Here is a 20,093-nt window from a genome sequence, read left to right as displayed (position 1 = left end):
TTGTCTGCAAACATGTAGCATCGTCTATATCCTGTTTTACAGTTTCCGACTGTTACTAGTTTGTTTTAACTGATAGCGGGATTATACGGCGTTTACATTGGCCGAAAATGCCTCATTTTGAATGAGCCATTTGAAAGTGTTTACATTCGTTCTATTTCATTTGTTCTCATTTCAACAGCTGATTTTTCAACTTGCATATTGATTTGATTTTTGGCCTGTACCAAAAAAATGTTGCATGAAGGTTAAATATGCCTTCAAACCTTACATTTATTTTATTTAATCCTTTTATTCCTAGGTGGAACAGAGAACCTTACATTAGAAACTTAAAACATATTTTTAACTTCGATTAATTACTTTTTGGGAAGTAAAAGTTCTAAAAAGCAGTGCATCGTTTTCAAGAAAATGCAACCACCAAACATTTGTTTACCTTTTTTTGTAAATATGTTAAAAACAGCTTTTTCAAACTGTCAAAATGCCATGAAAAGCTTTCATTTAGGGTATGTTCAATGGATTCCTTTGCATTTGGAACGTATATGGAATGCATTCGAACGTCATTCATACAGAATGTGAGAAAATTGCTCATTTTTGTGCTTGAAATTTTATATGCAAGAATGAGCCATTCGATACTCATTTTCGATTTTTGACCAAAATGAGCCATTTTCGGCCAATGTAAACGCCGTATTAGGTTCACGAAAAGTTTATCTTAACAGTTTATCTCAGCGATTTTAATTTTCTTAAAATTATACTACTCCAATTGTATGTTCTTTGTTGTGGATTCTTTACAATTTTTCAAAAAGAAAAAGTTTACAATGGATTTTTTTAAAGTTCGAAATTTTGAGCAACTTATTGCACTCCACTATATGTCAATATAGCGATTTCGATATATCACACTATTTATGTCACAAATTTTTTAGTATATATGATTCTTTAACAATTAAATATTTTCTTTATTAAATAATAGCCGAAGCGTCCATAGCAATGTTGCTAATAACATTTGTGTTCACAAATGTATGAGTAAGTAGTACCAAAATATACAACTGAGATATTTTTTTACAACCTTGCATTACTAAAACCCACAACAGCTGATTTTGAGTTTGACAGTTCAGTTCTTTTATCAAAACGCTATTTGTTTGTATTTTTGGGTTTCATCAAAAATATACGGAAATATTAAGTCAACATGTCTTTAGCGGATGAACTTTTGGCAGATCTTGAAGAGGACAATGATAATGAGCTTGAGGAACTCATAAAAGATGTCGAGGATGAAAATGAAATGCAAACAGAAGAAATACCGGATAAGTTTTTTAAACATGCATTGAATCCAATGGATGTTGATGTGAAAGTTCAATCAATACGCGAGTTGTGTAAATTACGTGATTCCGAGCGCCTAGAATACATACTGAAACAAATTGAGCATTTCTCTAACCGGAAACGAAGTGCAGCCGAAATGCTTGGCAGCGTTGAATCAGATCCGGAATATTGCTTAATAGTTGAGGCAAATGCTATAGCAGTCGACATCGATAATGAAATTTGTAAGTTTTCAATTATGGACTATAATCAATTGATAAAAAATATACTATATACGACTTAAAACGATTATTTCAGCAATTATACACAAATTTACAAAGGAAAAGTATCAGAAGCGTTTTCCGGAATTAGATTCACTAATAGTGGGTGAAATAGAGTATTTGTTAGCTGTAAAGGAACTTGGTAATGACTTAGATCAAGTTAAAAATAACGAAAAACTTCAAGCGATACTAACTCAAGCCACAATTATGATTGTGTCTGTAACAGCATCTACTACACAAGGGTAAGTTTACAAAGATAATGATACTCGATATAAATCTAATTTGTAATAATTTAAACTAAAATATAATAGTAGCCTAACCAACAAAATGAATATGATAAAATTACCTAATAATGCTTTGTTTTATTTTAAAGTACCAAATTGAGTCCCTCAGAGAAATCTCAAATAGATGAAGCTTGTGAAATGGCATTTGATCTCAACAACTTTAAATCGCAAATATACGAATATGTAGAAAGCCGTATGACCTTTATTGCGCCAAATCTTTCAATGATTGTCGGTAAATGTTTTTGATGGTGGATTGTTGTAATAGTGCAATACAATAGCTTTTGTTACAGGTGCTTCGACAGCTGCTAAACTTTTAGGAATTGCTGGAGGTCTTACCAAGCTTTCTAAAATGCCAGCTTGTAACGTACAAGTTTTAGGCTCTCAAAAGAAGATTCTTTCAGGGTAAATATTTATAATAACTTGCAAAATAAAATTTTGTACCCATGTTCAAATTCTTAGTTTTTCTAAAACGCAAATGCTCCCACATACTGGTTACGTGTATTTTTCGCAAATTGTACAAGATACTGCACCGGTAATTATATATAATTATTTAATATAACAAATACAATGTATTTAGAATTTATTTTTCTAAAGGATCTAAGACGAAAAGCAGCTCGTTTGGTATCGAGTAAGGCCGTACTAGCAGCTCGCGTTGATGCTGCTCATGAAAGCATACATGGCGAAATCGGCTTAAGATTCAAAGAGGACATTGAAAAAAAATTAGATAAACTTCAAGAACCACCTCCAGTTAAGTTCGTGAAGCCTTTACCAAAACCTATTGAAGGTAGCAAGAAGAAGCGCGGTGGCAAACGTGTTAGGAAGATGAAAGAGCGTTACGCCTTAACTGAGTTTAGAAAACAAGCTAATCGTATGAACTTTGGCGATGTAAGTCAATAACGTTTAATGAAATTTAAAAACCAATAAACGCTTACTCTTTTTACAGATTGAAGAAGATGCTTATCAAGATGATCTTGGGTACACTCGTGGAACTATAGGTAAAACTGGAACGGGTCGTATCCGGTTGCCTCAAGTAGATGAAAAGACCAAGGTGCGCATAAGTAAAACATTGCAAAAGAATTTACAGAAACAACAGGTGTACGGAGGTAGTACTACAGTGAAACGTCAAATTTCTGGTACTGCATCAAGTGTAGCTTTTACGCCACTGCAGGGGTTAGAAATCGTTAATCCCCAAGCGGCTGAGAAGTCTCAAACAGAAATAAATGCCAAATATTTTTCGAATACATCAGGATTCTTATCAGTAGGAAAAAAAACGACATAAGTTTTGATTTGGTTTATTTTTGATATATAAAGCTAAGTTTTTATGTAACGAATGTTTAAAACAATATTTAAAGTAAGTTTTTAACATAAAATAATTAATAAAGCATTAAAAGTATATATATCGAAAACATTTCAATTTAAAATAAAAATGAGATTACAACTTTCTGGGAATGCGTCAAGAACAGCGGTTACGTCAGTACAAAAAAATGCTTCCATAGGTACAATATTTGTCAACTATTATTACATGTTATAACTTAAGCAATATGGTTCAAAATTAAATGTTAACTTAGTTTTCCAATTTCGAGTTTACGTTGTATAGCTTCCCAAGAATTATTAAGGAACACTGCTACAATTCCGGCAACCGTAAATACTCCACCAATTATTGAGCAACAGTTCGTGGCAAAATGACCAAATGAGCTAAAAAAAAATTTTATAGCTTAAAGTAGTTAAAATATTATTGTATAATACCTTTGTTTCTCTTCATATTTTACCATTAGAGGAGAGAGCTCATAAGTAAAGAAAACACCTGGCATCCCGTGTTGTTTATCAGGAAGATCTTTTTGATGCCGAGTAACTGAAAATTGGTTGGTGTGTACTGGCGCTTCATTGCGTTTTACATACATTGTTGGCACTATTTTCAAATAGTAATTAAACATTTGTCCTTTGCCTTCTAGAATTATCAAATTAATTTATTTCATCATTATAATAGCAGTTAAATTTATTATATAGTTGTAGAATTGGAATTGTAAAAATTTTACGTCAGCAGCATAGACTTTCAATTGTACTATAATTAATCATTACCCAATTTAGTATTTCTAAAGATATAAAGGTTATTTGCGGTTATATTTTTTACTAATCTCACTTCTATATGGGTGTGTAGTGTTCAGCAAGGTCTCAAACACTACTATTTGCCAACTAGAAATTAGACAAAGCCAGGCTCTGAGAACACTTTTAAAGGTGCTATGGTATATTAGGACGAATGACATTCTCAGGGACCTCAATATTGATCCGATCAAAAAATACATATAGGATAGAACCCTGAAACTTCATTTACGAAAACTGACAGGCTTACTAACACCGCGTTATTGAATCTCAAAATGATTACAGGTTCCTCGGACAGGTATAAAAATCTGAGGTCAGTTATTGCTTAGACTGATAAAGTGATAAACAATAATCCAGTCAAGGCGTAGAGATGGGTTATGAAAAAACATCGCAGTTAGTACAGACTAAAAGTGCTCAAGTGCACTGACTCAACTAGCCTCAACATAATAATACTAATTTCATCTAGTATTCATAATAACAGAAAATTCCTCAACAAATTTTTTTAAAAAATATTGTGTTTAAGAATTTGTTTATTCTAATATTACTCAATTTGAATTAATTAATTATATTTAAATTATAAATCCCCTAATGTTGCTTATGGATAATAATCAAAACATTAAAACTATTTAAAAAGAAATTTAAGTAATTTTAACGGTATTCAAACTAAACCCAATAATAGTAAATACTTGATTATTCAATACAAAATATGTTAATATGGCTTTAAAATGTCAACACACAAATGAAACACAGATGGCAGTGCGTTTACATGCTTTTTCATTTTGACAGTTTTCTTGTTTGCATTGTGTCATGTATAAAAAAACGCAGTTGTTTTCTATAATCGAAAATTAGACGAGTTACTTTGTAATATATGTATGAAATTTAATGCAAACAATAAAAAAAAAAGTTTGCATCAATATAAAGATTATCTGCTAACTTATCGAAATTAGACACAACCTTTTCTACAATGCCTCTACCAAGCGGTGCATTTGGCCAGCAGCAGGGACCCTCGTGCTTCGACCGAATGAAGACTGGTTTCACCATTGGTTTTTGTGTTGGAATGGCAAGTGGAGCTATTTTTGGTGGATTCTCCGCTTTACGGTACGTTTACAGAAATACACATGAGTTTTATGTTCAGCCATTAAATTACATAATCTAAATGTCTAGTTCATAACCACCGCCTTTTAATTTTATTGCAGTTACGGCATGCGTGGTAGGGAGCTTATCAATAACGTTGGGAAAGTTATGTTGCAAGGAGGAGGAACCTTTGGTACTTTCATGGCGATTGGCACAGGCATACGTTGTTAAATATATTTTTGGTCATGAATTCTATTTCTTAGTTGATATTTTAAGTAAAATAAAGATATATGTATATATAACTTTGAATTCTTGTGATTTACCTGAATCTGTCTGAGAGCGTAGCCCGTCGAGTGGATGCGTTTTTGCAAATTCTATTTTATCGCCAAACGATAAATGATTAATTGTGTGATCCAATTTAACATCAGGGTTTTGAAATTCGTGTATATGAAATTGTCGTATTGAAAAACTGTTTCCCGGTGCAATATGAAAACTTCCAGCCATCTGTAATTGTTTTTCAAATTTGCTTAAAAATGCATTCAAAAATTACGAAATTTTGTACGTACTCTATTTACTTCTAAATTTCCTTGAACACGACATCCTTCCTTGAAAGCATTTTCATAGGAGCGTTTATTCTGAATTTTACATTGATCAATTTTATCTAATTGAGCGTTCCACTTTTTAAAACGGTAAGCGTCCAATACATCCTCACATGTAGTACAACAACTTAAAATATACTTAAAGCTGTATTTAGTTTCTTATGCTTTATCAATGTAACTTACTGAGTGCTATTATGTTCAGCTCCATAGCAACTCCCACATGTGTTATTGTTATTGGAAGGTGACACTGCAACAATTTCCTTAATTGGTTCAGTTTCCTTCAATGGATTTCCATTCAAATCTAAACGATGTTTGAATACGTTGTGGTCAATGCGTAAATGCTGATCTCCAGAAGAATCCATTGCATCCAAGGATAGCCCTGAATATTAAAAAATATATAACAATTTAGGATCTAATTATTAACATAATTACAATTGCATGCGACATGATGGATTGTGACATCTATATTAATACGAAGCTTATGTCCTCTAGTTGTGTCAACAAAAAGATCCTCTGTTAAGGTTGGCCGCATGTAAGCCAGAACCTCAAAGCATATTAGAATGGCTATTATACTTGTGCTTATTATTGTCACTGAAATAAAGATAATTTATAGTATTATATATATCACAAAATATTAAACGTAACGGCTTACCTGCTGCACCACTTACAGTTCTCACACTAAAATCATCAAGCATACGTGGATAGGCATCGAATCGACGCAAAGTATCTGTTATTTTCATTTTACTAATGACAATAACTTTCACTTATATTTAATTTAAAAAACTAAACGATTTACACAAAATTACACAAAAACATATATTACATTATTAGTGAATAAAACATTTATGTCCCGGTTCTGCCAATAACAGCTGTTTATTTGTTTTATTCCTTTTACGTTTGTTTTTCTTTCGGCCACGAATGCGAAAACGCAAAAAAGAATACAATTATATGGCGCCAAAAACAATTTCAGTGCATTACTAAAAAAGAAAATATATAATATATAATTAAATATATATCTGCAACAATAATCTAATATGAAAATTATGTAAAATAAACCACGTCATTCATTAGTTTAAAAAAGAATGGAAGATGACAAAATATACATGAGGTAGCAACGTGATTTACAACTTCACTTCAATAAATTTACTGAGTCTGCAGAATATTGCAGGCTACAATTTTTATTACAACAGCTTTAGTTTTAATAATTTCATATAAACTTATAATAACAACTTATTTGTTCTTTGTGATTTTTATAATTTGTATGATATATATTTTTATTATTTTGCTCTGAAAGTATATTATTTGCTCTGTATATACTTTGCACAAAAACTTTGTGTATTACAATTAAAAATATTTATTTGTTTTTAAACAGGTTAATTACTCAACAATTATATAATACACTTTTTAAATTTTTTTTTTTAAAGGGTATGATTCAATTATTGATCAATTAGTCCGTTTAAAAACAAAATTATTATTAATTATTTATTTATTTTTGTATTTTTTAAAATCTTAAGAAATAAAAAAGAAATTGATAAAATCTAGCCACATTGTATATGTATGTTAGTAATGTATTTTCAAAAATTCTTAGGGTCCACTTTACAGTATAACTTTAAGAGTTTGACTTAAATATAAATTAAGTTAAAAAAATGGATGACTTAAGTCACATCTGTAAAATTGACCACTTATATACATATATATGTCATAAAATCCATTTCAAAACAAAATTATTATTAAATATTTATTTGTTTTTAAAATTTTTTAAATTTTAAAATATATAAATCATATATTGTACGTGTGTCGACTTCACAGTCGTAACTTAACTCTCAAAACTGACTTATATATAAATTAAGCTAAAAAAGTTGGTGACTTAAGTTACGTGTGTGAAAACGGCCACTGATCTATATATATATGTATCCTGTCGTTCAGGACATAACCATCTTTTCATTTTGTACAAATTTATAAAAGCAAATATTTATTTCATATCATTTAGTTTAATTAACTTCTTATGTTACTGAAAATAGCGTAAACAATAATATTTAAGCCCAGTTTCACACAAGTTGCACAAGTAACTCTTATTCGATATTGGGCACTAAAGTAATACTTTAAACTCAAATATGTATCATTTTACTGTTAAATCAACACTTGCATTGTAAAATGGACCCTAATAACATTTTTGTTAATAAGCAAATTATGATATTTACAATACTTATTAGATTTTTTTAGGTACATCTAGTCACTATAGTTGAGTGATGCATGGATTTATCGATAAGTTTTTTTGGTGTATTTAAATCACGAAACTCTGTTTTTTATGCAAAATATTTTATTCCACAGTTTATCATTTCGTTTACGGTCGTTTGGAAGGTCTCGGCAGATATCGAGTTCCGAGTTTTTGACTACGCATTAAAATTTATTCCGTAAATATATTTGCAATACGAATTTTTTTACATTGTGAAATAATTGCTGTTCTTTCAACGGCAAAATTATTTGCAATAAAATTATTAAAGGACGGAATATTGTGAATTGAAGTGCTTATAATTAAAACGTAATTCGTTTTGTTGTGTCGGTAAATCTTGTTTGCAAAAACGATAAAGGAATTTTAAAGAATATTCTTTGAATATTAAATTGATTTAAAATTAAAACTTGATTTTCAATATTTTAGTAAACAATTGAGTAGAAATAACAAAGAAAAAATGGCTTCCACACCTCCAAAAATGGGTGAAGATTTGCTGGGTGGTAAGTTGAATTTTTGAATAATATTTTTTTCTTTGAGCTTGTTTTAGTTTTAAGCCCAAAATTTTGTACGTGCCATTTTACATTTTCTCTTTTCCATCTTCTTATGCGTCTAATCTTAATATTTGTTGCTGTTGTTTTTCACCGTTTGTTGTTGTTTACATTATTTCGTTATCTCTCTTGCACTTTTGTCTTGTATCAATGATGACTGACTACGTTTTGACTAAAAAAGGGGTGTAAGGATGAAATTAGTTTACAGACCGCATAATTACCTTTTGAAAGATTATGTATTTTTGTATTTTTCTTTTTTTCTCAAATAATATAAGGATTTTAAAAATAAGAATGATATGAATCTATAAATATTGATCAACTTATCTCCATATATTATATATATGTATATACGTTATGGGCTGTTTTTCTTTTTGTTTTGACGCCATGTTTGTGTTTACGTTTTAATGCACACGTATGCCACTACCACAGCTACAGTTGCCAGACAATATAACAACAAAAACATTCTTTTAACTTGCTTTGTTTATTTCTTTGTTATTTATATTTGTTTGGTTTTTATGGTGTATAATGATGCAAAAGTGAATGTTTAATTCTAATTGAAAAAAAATTTATGGTTAACATTGTTATTATAAGTTGACAGTAATTATATACAGATATTAAAAAAAAAAACAAGTAAAAAGAAAATGGGAAAAATAGGCATAGTAAGCTAAAAATAAATACGGCTTTTTCCCTTAAACGTTACTGTAGGGAATTATCTGCGCAGTTGTCGACTAAATCATAGGTTCGGATATGGAGGAGGTAGTGGTGGAGTTCGACACTGCAAAGAAACAAAGAAATAGCATTGACTTTGTTACATTTTTAGCTCGAATTGACGTCACAACATATAATATACATATATCTGTTTATAGGTAAAAATTTAATTTTTATAATAAAAATGTAATATTCAAATATTGTCGGTTCTTTTTGCACTTATTATTTTAGTTTTATTATCGATTTTATACTGTCTATAATGTTATACATTATATATTATACAGTATATATTATACAGTATATATTATTGTAAATTTTAGGACTGATATTTGGATAGACTGCACTTGTTTTTTTTGTTCTTATATGATGCTTTTTTTTTATTAATATTTTTATTTATATATTTGATTATTTTTATTTATATATAATTTTATTTTAATTTTTGTGGTAATATCCTTGTGAAAGTTTCAAGAAAACCAAACTGGAAATTGTTAAAAACAAAAAAACAGAAAAAGGGAAATAATCATAAACACTAACATTAGTTAATTAATGAAATCATACATTGGAAATATGAACTTATACTATGTTTAAACAGTCAAATTTCCTTAATTTCGATTGTGTTCATACTGCCTCAAATTAAGGAAATCATATGTTTTTTGTTTACAAATTAAATGTTAAAAATTACTTGCTCTAAACACCATTTGTGTCTGGGAAATTTTAAAAGTTGATTATTATACGGATAAAGGATGGCATTCAATAGTTTTATTAGCTTTAGTGGATTTCAGGCGAATTATTATTTTTCACTCTATTTTAAATTAATAACAGTTACAGTTCTTTCTCAAAATTCAAATTTAAAAATTTGCATTACTTTCAAAATATTTTTTCGGTTTTATTAAAGTCAACTGTGACTGACATTTATTTAAAAAAAATGTCATTTTTTAGTTATCTTAACTTCATCTTTTGCTTAAAATTTATCTTACGCATAGTTGCATTTGAAATGTCCCTTAATTTCAGCCTTCGTTTCAACGAAATTAAGGCTATTTTCCTTAATTTCGTTCTTACCTTCAAACTGAATTTTGTATAGAAAAAACAACTTAATTTGAGTGAAACAAAGTTGAAATTAAGATTTTTGCGTAATTAAAGTGTGTGTGAACATAGTATTACTTACTTATTGATATACTATTCACAAAACAGTTAAATTGTAAATCAAAAAACAGTTTACAAAATTTCCATTTCCAATAATTCAGTTGCATCGGACAATATATTATTTTACACTATGTACTTAAAAATTTTTTTTAAATATACAATAAATATCCTATAAGACATAAAAGAAAGTTTCTGTTGAAAACATGTACATAGTTTTTGCATTTGCATGGAGTAAAGTGCTTGTGCTTCTCGATTCAAATGTAAAATAAAAAGCAGAAGACAAAAGGAGGAAGAGTACTAACAATGCCTGTTGGGGCAATTCTAGAACAGGACAAAATCATTCCAAAACGAAGTCTTTAAAAATGACTAAAGAGTATCTGTATAAACATTTTCAACAACATTTCATACGCTTTGTCTTTGAATATAAATAAATTTGGATGGCTCCCAATCAGAGAGTAGTACATTTTAAGAAAATAGTTTGTTCATTAGTATAACCGTTATTACTGGGATAATATACCAGGATTAACACAATCCAAATCACTTATTGGTATTTATAACAATAAGAGCTACTAGGATTGTATGAACCTATTAAAAAAAAACTTAGAACCATCACAGGAATTCTAACAGGGCACAGTAAACTAAAATACCACCTTACGAAACTGGGTATACATACGAATGTAAACTGTAGATTCTGTAAAGAGAATGAGGAGTCGGCCACACATGTGCTGTTAGGGTGCCCTGCACTAATGCACTAATTAGTTAAATGCAATAGTTTAAAAAATTAATGTTAACAATATTCAACTATGTATATTTATATGTTTTTATTGTAATATTGTAGCCTTTAGTAAATTTAATTTTAATTATATATAGTAAAGCAAAGATAATTTGAGAGTAATTCATATTCATCTTGTAAAGATCAAAGTGTACATGTTCTTTCAATATGTTTTATAGGCGCAATAGACTACACTATTAATCAACTTGGAACTTTTATTAAATCTATTCAACCGGTGACTCTGTAAATGTAAATCAATCTTTTTTATATTTAATATTTTCATCTTTACATAAGGTAAACGTATTATAAATAAGAAAAATCATTTGCCGGTATATAGCTTTATGCCAAAAATTGGTTTTTTTTTGTGCTTTGTTTTTTCAAAGACAAGTTCGGAAGACATCACTACGAGTATTTTATAAACTGAATATATTATTGACGTATTATTGTTCATATATACAAAAATTAAGCAATTTATAATACATCGTTTGCTATGTAAGTTTATAAAAGTACATATTTAGAAGCGCTACGAAATACTTATTTTTAAATAATTTATAAATATTTAAGAGTAAATATATGCAAAAGCTTTTTCCTCTATATTAGTGACATAATTTTAGTATGGCTTTTATTTAATTTTGTACCAAAAATAGAAACAAGTTTAGATTTTTAGTTTTTTATTCCGTTTGTTTTTTAAAAACTCTTTTCTCAATCCGCAAGACGGAGAATTTATATGTACTTACCAAGTTCGGTTTGTTTATACTTCAGATTTCTATAAATTATGCAGTTGATGTGATCATTACGAAGTGACAAACACTTCAGTCAGTAAAGAAAGAAGTGTTACCAACGCAATAAGCGAACTATTGTGAACCTTGATTGGAAATTTCAAGAAATATTGCAATCATATGTAAATAAAAATTCAAACAAAATTCAAAAATTTCATAAATTTGAAAATTAGGAAAAAAGAAAACATTCTTATCATTCCTTTCGATTCTTTATTTATTTTAATTTTCAATTTTATATTAACTGTTTATTTTTATAAAAAAATGTAATTTGCTTGCATTATGTTCACATTTGCAAGATTTGCTGTTTCCCAAGATAAAACTGGACAGATTGCAACAGTGATGCCAATATCTCGCTTAGCGATTATAGGCCAGCATGCGTTTTTTGCTACACCTACGAGCCACCGAAAACGTCTAATATTTAGTCGTTTTTTAATTTTGAAAGTAGTAAATATATATTTAATCACTGCATATAAACTATGCAACAAATTTAAACTGATATATATATCAAACGCATTTATAATAGGTATATTCGGCAGCTCCTAAGTGTGGCAAAAAACAACAAGTTGCTTGCTTAAAGTGGCTAATATTTACGCAAGACAACAACAATACTTTTGTTATCTAAACGATTAGTTATGAAGTGACCAAACATTTTAGCGACTGCAGGAAAAATGTTACCTACGAAATGGTAAATTTGACTTCTAGAACAGAAAAAAGTTATATGGAGTCGTACCAAATGAGTACGGCGCTTGATTAATCATATTGGTTAGATTGGATTGTGCGATCGCATAAGATGCAAAAGTATAATTGCTGATGTAATCACATTGGGTAATAAATCGCTTTCATTAATTGGTAATATATAGGTAAAAGTAATGTACTAATAAGTTATAAAAGAAGTTAGCATAAGATGTCTCATTATTTCGAAAACTGTATAGATTTTGGTAGCAATTCAATACTACATACATACTGATATTTCAACTAAAAATTTTTTTTGAAGATGCACAACTGTATATATAATTTTATGTTAATTTTATATCAAACATCAAACAAACTCGTTATGTTTGTGAAATTAATTACAATTTTCGCAAGACGTTCTGCGTAGACCGAAACTCAATTCCTCAATTCTATTGTAGAAATATGAATGATAGAACACGTGAATAATTTATGAGTTGGGAAAGCGAACTTGTGATTATTGTGTCTATGCAACTTTATGTAAGAAATATTACTTTCGCATACTTAAATGTGATCCACAATTAGAAATAAAATTTACCATGCACAAATGAATTTGCATATAGTAGGTTATCAGCAACACGTGCATTTCTATAAAAAACTGCAATTGCAATAAAATGTATGGTCTACGAATATATTTGTGAGAGAAAGAAATTATTTTTTTTTAAATAGTTTTTATTATTCTGATAATGCTCGCTCTACTATAATATATATTTATATATAATCGCTTAATTCTACAATGTAGTTTTTTCCCTATAGCAGCGCATGTATGCACTTAATTCAATTATAAGAAAATATGGATTGGACTACATTAAATTGTTGATTCTATTTTGTTAGGCAGACATCTTGACTCCTCAATTTAGAACTAAAATATATATATATATATGGAATATATGTATATTATTAGTATGCTTATAAAATAACACATAAATTATTATACATTGTTAAAAGTATCTTCTAAACAGAATGGGGACAAAAGTAGATATAAACCAATGAAATCTTTAAATAAAGATAGTTTAAATAATTGCAACGTATATAAGTGTATTTGTCAAATTTAATTTTACTAGTAAGATTTATTATATAAGTCATTATTTATTAGAATGAAAAATATATTCTCAAACTCAACATTTCCAAATTTTTTCATTTTTAATGATAATATTTTTGATATTATAATAATATTAATATATAATATTTTTGAGTAAGAAATTTCTGATAAAAGTGAACTATTTATCAGAATTTACAGAAAATTAATCGTTTTAGGTACCCAAAATATACAAAAAAAATTTAATCTTCTGAAATAATTTTATATATATTAATAAAATTTAATTTTATATATTTTATATGCATATTAAGTAAAATTAGTTGCTAAAATCTAATCAAAAGGTTAACAACTATAAAATTTATAATTTTTTCTAAATTGTTTTTTTTTTGTTTAATTATTAAAATTACTCATATAATAATGGCTCATATAATATATAATAATTGTATAATATATAGTATTCATATAATTGTGATATCTAGAGAATAGGTGTTTATAACATCTCATATATTTTTTGTTTGTAAGAAACTTGTTTAAGATTAAGACTAAAGTAATAGTTTTTTTTTATTAAAATAAATTATATCTTTAAAAATCTGTATATAAATAATATTATATATAAATAGGGTGTTTCGTACCAAATCGCTTTAAATTGGGGTCCTGATTTTATCGTCCGAGAAACGATGATTGTGATTGTTAATATTTACCGATATAAAATATCGGTTGTAACTGAAAAATATTTAAGTTAAATGTAACCCTAAAGAAAAAAATTGGGGGTAGATTTTGATTTTTGTTCCTTAATTTTGTGGCCAAAAAAAAAATATGACTCAATTTAGGAGCAACTTGTTTGCCATTATTTTTCCCACATCTGTGTCAAATGATATCGGTTCTTTAAAACTTGGATTTACAATTTCTGTAAGATTCTCTGCAATTAAATTTTTGTTATTTTATTTAAGATTAATGTAGTAGTTGTCGATATAGTAATAGCTTCCTCTAGAGCTTGGGTTCTTGAGATTAGGATTTAGGGTTCTTGGCAGCATTTAATCACAATAATTCTAAAATTGCCACCCATTAGTCTAAAAAAAATTGGGTGACAATAACAAAAAAAAAAAATTGCTATAATATTATAATAAAAACAATAAAGGAGGACATATACTCTTATATTATTGGTGTATATAATTTATCTGTCTATAATATGATATTAGATTGTTAGAAGAAAGCATTAACATATATGTAGCAAATGAAAAGTATCTATATAATTCTTACCATTTTTTGTTTTACGTTTAATAAAAAATTAACAAGTTTAATTCAAATACGTTATAAAAAAACCAAAAACCCATCATGATAAGATTATAGAAAACATTAAAATATTGTTTTTCGAAGTACGAAAACAGTTCCATTTCCTGGTTTGTTTATCTCGAAGTCTAACTTTCATATTGATTATCATATATGTATGTTATGTTTTTAACAATAGAATTTTGTCAGAATTTGACAGACATTTACATCTTATCTAACTGTGCCAACTTATCTTAACACATTTTAATATTGAACAAAAATGATAAAAGCAAAGGATTTTTAGTTTTATATATAGCTTCTAAAAGAGTGAAAACTAAAAATTGTTAATAATTACCTTTAATTTATTATCTAGGCAATGATAATTACAAAAAATAATAATATTTAAAAATCTTATTTGCATATAATGGAATAATCAGTTATGGTTCTCAAAAGATAACAATCGACGGTTGGAGTCTATAATAAGACAAGTTTAAAACAATTTCAATTGATTTATTCTGTAAATTTGTTTAATGATTGCAAAAATATTAATTATATTAACTTTAATCATATTTATTATAAAGTTGATATATTGTGGAACTATTATAAGGTATAAGGTTGGGCCGCAGTATATTACCGGCGTAATAAAATAGGGAAACTTCAGAACATTTCTAATATTTATTTCCTGTGTTGTTAAGTACACGCTTAAAATGCTTTGGGGATTATACAAATGAAGATGTTGGAAGTTCCTAGTAGTGAAGATATAAATATTTTTCAGATTAGCAAAAAGCGTTGACATTATACATGAAATTTACTACAAAGCTACATATAGATATACACAAGATTTAAGTGAACTTTAACATATTATAATGTTATTTATGTTTATGGAATACCAATTTTAATATCAAATCATACTCTTCTGTTTTGAAAACATTTTTAGTTTTCAGAAATACTCAATAAAATGTATTAATTGTAAATTTGTAAAAAGTTTTTTGTAAAAAATTGAAACTGGGTATAACTTTTATGTTATGTTATTATATGAAATATATATCTTTAATTTAACCTCACCCACACCAATTATTACTCAAAATTGCTGTGCTTCCCTCAATTACCTAGCTAGGCGCGTTAATGTTCAACTCGTCTGGGGTCCTGGTCATAGACATATCGCGGACAAATGATGATGCAGATGAGCTTGTCAAGACAGGGGTTCTTCTCCCTGATATTTCACTTATCAGATATTAACGTTCCACTTGCAACAGCTAAACTGGCAATTAAACAAAAAATATCTAAACATAACCAAGTAACAATAGGCTGATGAGTCCAGTTGGCAGATAGGTTTAATAAGCGCGATATATGGACTCCAACTCTAAGTTATTTAATAGCATTTTCTGAGAATGTTTCTACAATCTGGAGTCTGAAGAGCAGAGGATGTTTTTAGTGTAAGAAAGTCTTCTACATATAACCATTCTGATGATAATAGCACATAATGCACTTAGAGCCTGAAGTAAAATTAAAGTAATATTGCAGTGTAGTATGAATAACACAATGATATTATTGTTTTAAATTTAATTTGCGTGATTTAATTAAATTTTCAATGTTTTAATTATGCAAAACAAATTAAAAATATTTGTCTGATTATATCTTATTTTCATAAATGCATTTATTCGACTACGCATTATTTAAAATTAATTTTCTGCATTTAATTTTTTTAAAAAATTCTGAGTGCAGATCTAATAACGCATTTATATTTATGAAGAAAAGTTTATCAAAACATTTGCGATAAAGCAAAAATGCCTGGAAAATTGCTTTCATTTTAATATTTTTTAAATAAGAAAATGAGTGCTAAAAACGCACATGTTTTTGATTAAAAAAAAAATAAAAATAAAAATTATAAAAAAAATTTCTTTGTTTTTCGTGGTTTTAAAATTCTTTAAAAATGTTTAATTCTTGAAGTTCGCAAAAAAGTTTTTCAACGAAACGTAATATTTTTTGTTTGGTGTTTTTCTGTATTTGAAAAATCTTTTGTCATTTTATCGTTAAATATTTATTTTTGGTTAAATTAGCAAGTAACGTCATTATAAAGAAAAATTTTGTAAAATAGCTTTGTATTTCGTATACATTTTTATTTTTATCATTAACAATTGCCTCCGATAATTGTGCGCAATATTATTTTCTTTTGTTTATTTTTATATATTTAAACTGTTGACACTATTTGTTTATATTTCTTTTTTTTTTATTATAATAATATATATACAATGATATACAATGAATTATTCTCAAAAGTAGGTGAACGTACGCTTTTGCTGCAAAAATGTTTATTTCAGTCCTTCTCAGGGTCAAGTTTAAAGTGGTTTCGTCAAGCTGCATCTTCACAGATACGAATCAAAAATATTTATCAATAAAAATTTGCCTATAATCTCTTATTTATTAAACAAGATTTTTTTTCGATTTAATTATAAAGGTCAACAGCAAAATTTTTGTTTTTTGTCTTGCACTTATTTTCACTGATAAAAATAATTATATTTTATTTACGTATTTTATGCATATTTTATTATGAATATTTTATAAATACTTTTTATCTGATGTTAATTTTGAGTTTTATTAAATATTTTATTGTTTTCTTTTTAAATAAAGCATTTAAACCTTAAATGTTGAATATTTTACATGAACGTAACGTAAATTTATAAAACAATTGTGAGTTCATAATTAACTTCTCTTATTTCCTTTTTATTTATTTTATGTATTTTTTTGACTTTTTGATTATATTTAAAATAAAAATCGTAATTTTCATTGTCATATTATATATAATTATTAAACCAGTGTTTTCTTCGTATCGATCTTTTGATTAAAATGAGTATTTCATTTTTAAGCAATCAGTTGTAGTCCAATATACATAGATAGATAGATTTTAAACGGGTTGGGAACTTGTCACCACGTTACTGCATCTACTTTCGTTCCATAGACGAATAGCAGTTAAGAACGCCATTATGTCCTTTTGAGAGATGTTGCCTAATTCCGTTATAAGTGGATAGGCAGTTGATAAATATCGAAGTCTGAGTCTGGCGAGACTATCACAGTGACACAGAATATGTACTGCAGTTTTCTCTTCATCGCAACAACTGCTATCGTCTCTTACCCCTATGTCTAGGTTAGCCCAATATAATGAATACACAATTTAACGAACGTTCAATTTATATCAATTTCATTTTCAATCTACAGTAGTCATCCAAAATAACGAACTCCCAATATGGATACCTAATTTAACGAAACCTGATTAGATCTATGTCGAATTTGTTTAAATTTCATTTTTTTAATATACGATACTCGTTCAACATAACGAATAACGGCTTTGACGTACGTCCAATTTATCTAAATTTCATTTATAAATATACAGTAGTCGTCTAATATAAAAAATATCCCATTTAACGTATGTCCAATTTATTTAAATTCTATTTTTTTAACAAGTATCGCATTTTAACGTACCTATGTCCAATTTATCTAAATTCCATTTTTATATAGTCCGGCAGTAGTCGGCTAATATAACAAATACCTAATATCTGTGAAATGTCCAATGTAAGCAACGACGATATACTGTTATTGACTATACTATATAACAAATATCAAAGGTATTTTGCATACTACAAGAAAAAGGTATGTAAAAATATATACCACCTTAAATGCCTTTCACAAATGCTGTGAAAACTGATCTAGGTATTCCATAACGTACTAAATATAGTGTAATATACAATCATATCTTTATTAACAAAGGAATAAAACATTAAGATTAAGATTAACCAAGAAAAAAAAACATATCCATATAAATTCAAGTTTTTTAAGAAAATAATAACTGAACTACTAAAAGTACATTTCATTGTATTCATTCGATTTAATTAATTTTTCGATTTATGGAATGGGTTATTCAAGAAAACTTTGCTAAAATTTAGATGATTATTTTAAATACAAAAATTTATTTGGAAATTAGGGTCGTGTCAGATATTTCACTGGGTCTAAGCAAGTAAGAATCAGTCTACACAGTTCTAAAATGAATTGGGCTCGCTCGTGAGCGTGAGCCATCGTATGAAAAGAGTTTTTTGCCGGCTCATGGGTACGCAAATACGAACTCTGGTAGTTATATTTAACAGTTAAACAGTGCTGCCAAATCAGTACCACGAAATGATAACCTTTTATTGTATAAACTTTTATTATATTTATAATACTATTAAAAATAGATCCTCGGAATTCATCAAAAGAACACTGCAAGGTTTACTGCAGTTCTTTTTGGTCATTGGTGTATAGGAACCCATGCAGATAAACTGCGCATTCCTCATAATCCTCACTAAAGAAGTTGTGGAAACCCGCAGGAAAAAGAAACCATAATACACTTTCTCTGTGAATGCCCAGTTTTGACGTCAAGAAGATGTAGATTCTAAGAAAGATACTTCGTTGATAGTTTATCAGATTGTTCATCGGCGAAAGACCTATTAAATTATTTAAATTCGGCGGAATGGATTTAGTCTCTAATCATCTATACTAGGGTTCTTGCGAGGAATATGGTAGCAAAACGGCGAAAAATCGCTAATTGAGGTACATGAAAGTTATCTAATGGACCTGCCACTGCAACTAACTAACCAACCAACGATAACATAATGATATATATAGATATATATATATATATATGTCGGTTAAAAGTAATGAATAGATTACTTTTGAATCTGTCCGAATTTTATTCTTGCATAAAATCATTCGCTTCAAAAAATTTCATTTTAAATCAAATGTGCGAATTGAATAATTTATGCAACTTTTTAGTTGAAATTAACACAGATTGGTTCGTCCCATATTAAATTATAAAACATATTAAATTTATTCAACATATCTTTTTGGTTTAGTTCGGTTGTCGTTATTTTTTTGTTTAATGCGGCGAGGGTAACCACTTCAGCAAATCGTTGGAGAATTCAAAAGCAGTGCGGCGATGTGCAATCATTGTAACAGTGAAACAATACAAGACTTAAATGAAACAAAGGCCTTGAATCTTGATTCACTCGTAAATAAACCCTACGTGTAGTATTAAGTTAACTTTTTTTTACAATTTTTATATAAATATTTTATGGTTTCATTAAGTTTATTATTTTACTCTCAATACTTTTTCACTTGATTTTATTGAAACAAGCTGGTGATATCGTATATTTTTATTATTAATACATACATACATACATGTGCGAAATAGTTATTATCAACAGTAAAAAGTTTCATTATC

At 28.0% G+C, this 20,093-nt stretch overlaps 3 protein-coding genes and 1 long non-coding RNA gene across 4 annotated transcripts; 2 read left to right on the top strand and 2 right to left on the bottom strand.

The window, feature by feature from the left end:
• The first annotated feature begins 941 nt into the window (after positions 1-941).
• On the top strand, positions 942-3,244 carry LOC119668197 (U4/U6 small nuclear ribonucleoprotein Prp31). Its single transcript, XM_038077637.1, has 8 exons — positions 942-1,014; positions 1,083-1,529; positions 1,603-1,807; positions 1,939-2,081; positions 2,140-2,251; positions 2,309-2,381; positions 2,444-2,734; positions 2,793-3,244. The coding sequence occupies exons 2-8, from the start codon at positions 1,178-1,180 to the stop codon at positions 3,126-3,128; spliced, it is 1,512 nt and encodes a 503-aa protein (XP_037933565.1). The 5' UTR covers positions 942-1,014; positions 1,083-1,177; the 3' UTR covers positions 3,129-3,244.
• Positions 3,245-3,345: 101 nt separating this feature from the next.
• LOC119668198 (endoplasmic reticulum-Golgi intermediate compartment protein 3) lies at positions 3,346-6,599 on the bottom strand. Its single transcript, XM_038077638.1, has 7 exons — positions 6,275-6,599; positions 6,055-6,213; positions 5,806-6,001; positions 5,590-5,749; positions 5,347-5,527; positions 3,596-3,797; positions 3,346-3,544 (listed from the first exon to the last, which is right to left on the bottom strand). Exons 1-7 carry the CDS (start codon positions 6,360-6,362, stop codon positions 3,409-3,411), a joined length of 1,122 nt encoding a protein of 373 aa, XP_037933566.1. The 5' UTR covers positions 6,363-6,599; the 3' UTR covers positions 3,346-3,408.
• LOC119668199 (reactive oxygen species modulator 1) lies at positions 4,771-5,332 on the top strand. Its single transcript, XM_038077639.1, has 2 exons — positions 4,771-5,047; positions 5,146-5,332. The coding sequence occupies exons 1-2, from the start codon at positions 4,914-4,916 to the stop codon at positions 5,252-5,254; spliced, it is 243 nt and encodes an 80-aa protein (XP_037933567.1). The 5' UTR covers positions 4,771-4,913; the 3' UTR covers positions 5,255-5,332.
• Positions 6,600-8,173: 1,574 nt separating the features above from the next.
• Positions 8,174-9,234, bottom strand: LOC119669855. The gene is made up of 2 exons (XR_005251646.1): positions 8,625-9,234; positions 8,174-8,575 (listed from the first exon to the last, which is right to left on the bottom strand). It is a non-coding gene; the product is annotated as an uncharacterized LOC119669855 (long non-coding RNA).
• Between the last annotated feature and the right edge of the window lie 10,859 nt (positions 9,235-20,093).

The sequence above is a fragment of the Teleopsis dalmanni genome, chromosome 1 (genome assembly GCF_002237135.1).
Source record: "Teleopsis dalmanni isolate 2A chromosome 1, ASM223713v2, whole genome shotgun sequence".
In the NCBI taxonomy this organism is placed as follows: domain Eukaryota; kingdom Metazoa; phylum Arthropoda; class Insecta; order Diptera; family Diopsidae; genus Teleopsis; species Teleopsis dalmanni.
This window is presented reverse-complemented; position numbering and strand designations above follow the sequence as displayed.

Excerpts from the sequence above, each read along its gene's own strand:
- LOC119668198 (XM_038077638.1), bottom strand. The coding sequence starts at position 6,362 with ATGAAAATAACAGATACTTTGCGTCGATTCGATGCCTATCCACGTATG. Across the intron at positions 6,214-6,274 it reads AACTGTAAGTGGTGCAGCAG|TGACAATAATAAGCACAAGT; the intron begins GTAAGCCGTTAC and ends TCTTTATTTCAG. Across the intron at positions 3,798-5,346 it reads ACGCTCTCAGACAGATTCAG|AAGGCAAAGGACAAATGTTT; the intron begins GTAAATCACAAG and ends TGATAATTCTAG.
- LOC119668199 (XM_038077639.1), top strand. The coding sequence starts at position 4,914 with ATGCCTCTACCAAGCGGTGCATTTGGCCAGCAGCAGGGACCCTCGTGC. Across the intron at positions 5,048-5,145 it reads GGTGGATTCTCCGCTTTACG|TTACGGCATGCGTGGTAGGG; the intron begins GTACGTTTACAG and ends ATTTTATTGCAG.
- LOC119668197 (XM_038077637.1), top strand. The coding sequence starts at position 1,178 with ATGTCTTTAGCGGATGAACTTTTGGCAGATCTTGAAGAGGACAATGAT. Across the intron at positions 1,808-1,938 it reads ACAGCATCTACTACACAAGG|TACCAAATTGAGTCCCTCAG; the intron begins GTAAGTTTACAA and ends TTTATTTTAAAG. Across the intron at positions 2,252-2,308 it reads CAAAAGAAGATTCTTTCAGG|TTTTTCTAAAACGCAAATGC; the intron begins GTAAATATTTAT and ends TCAAATTCTTAG.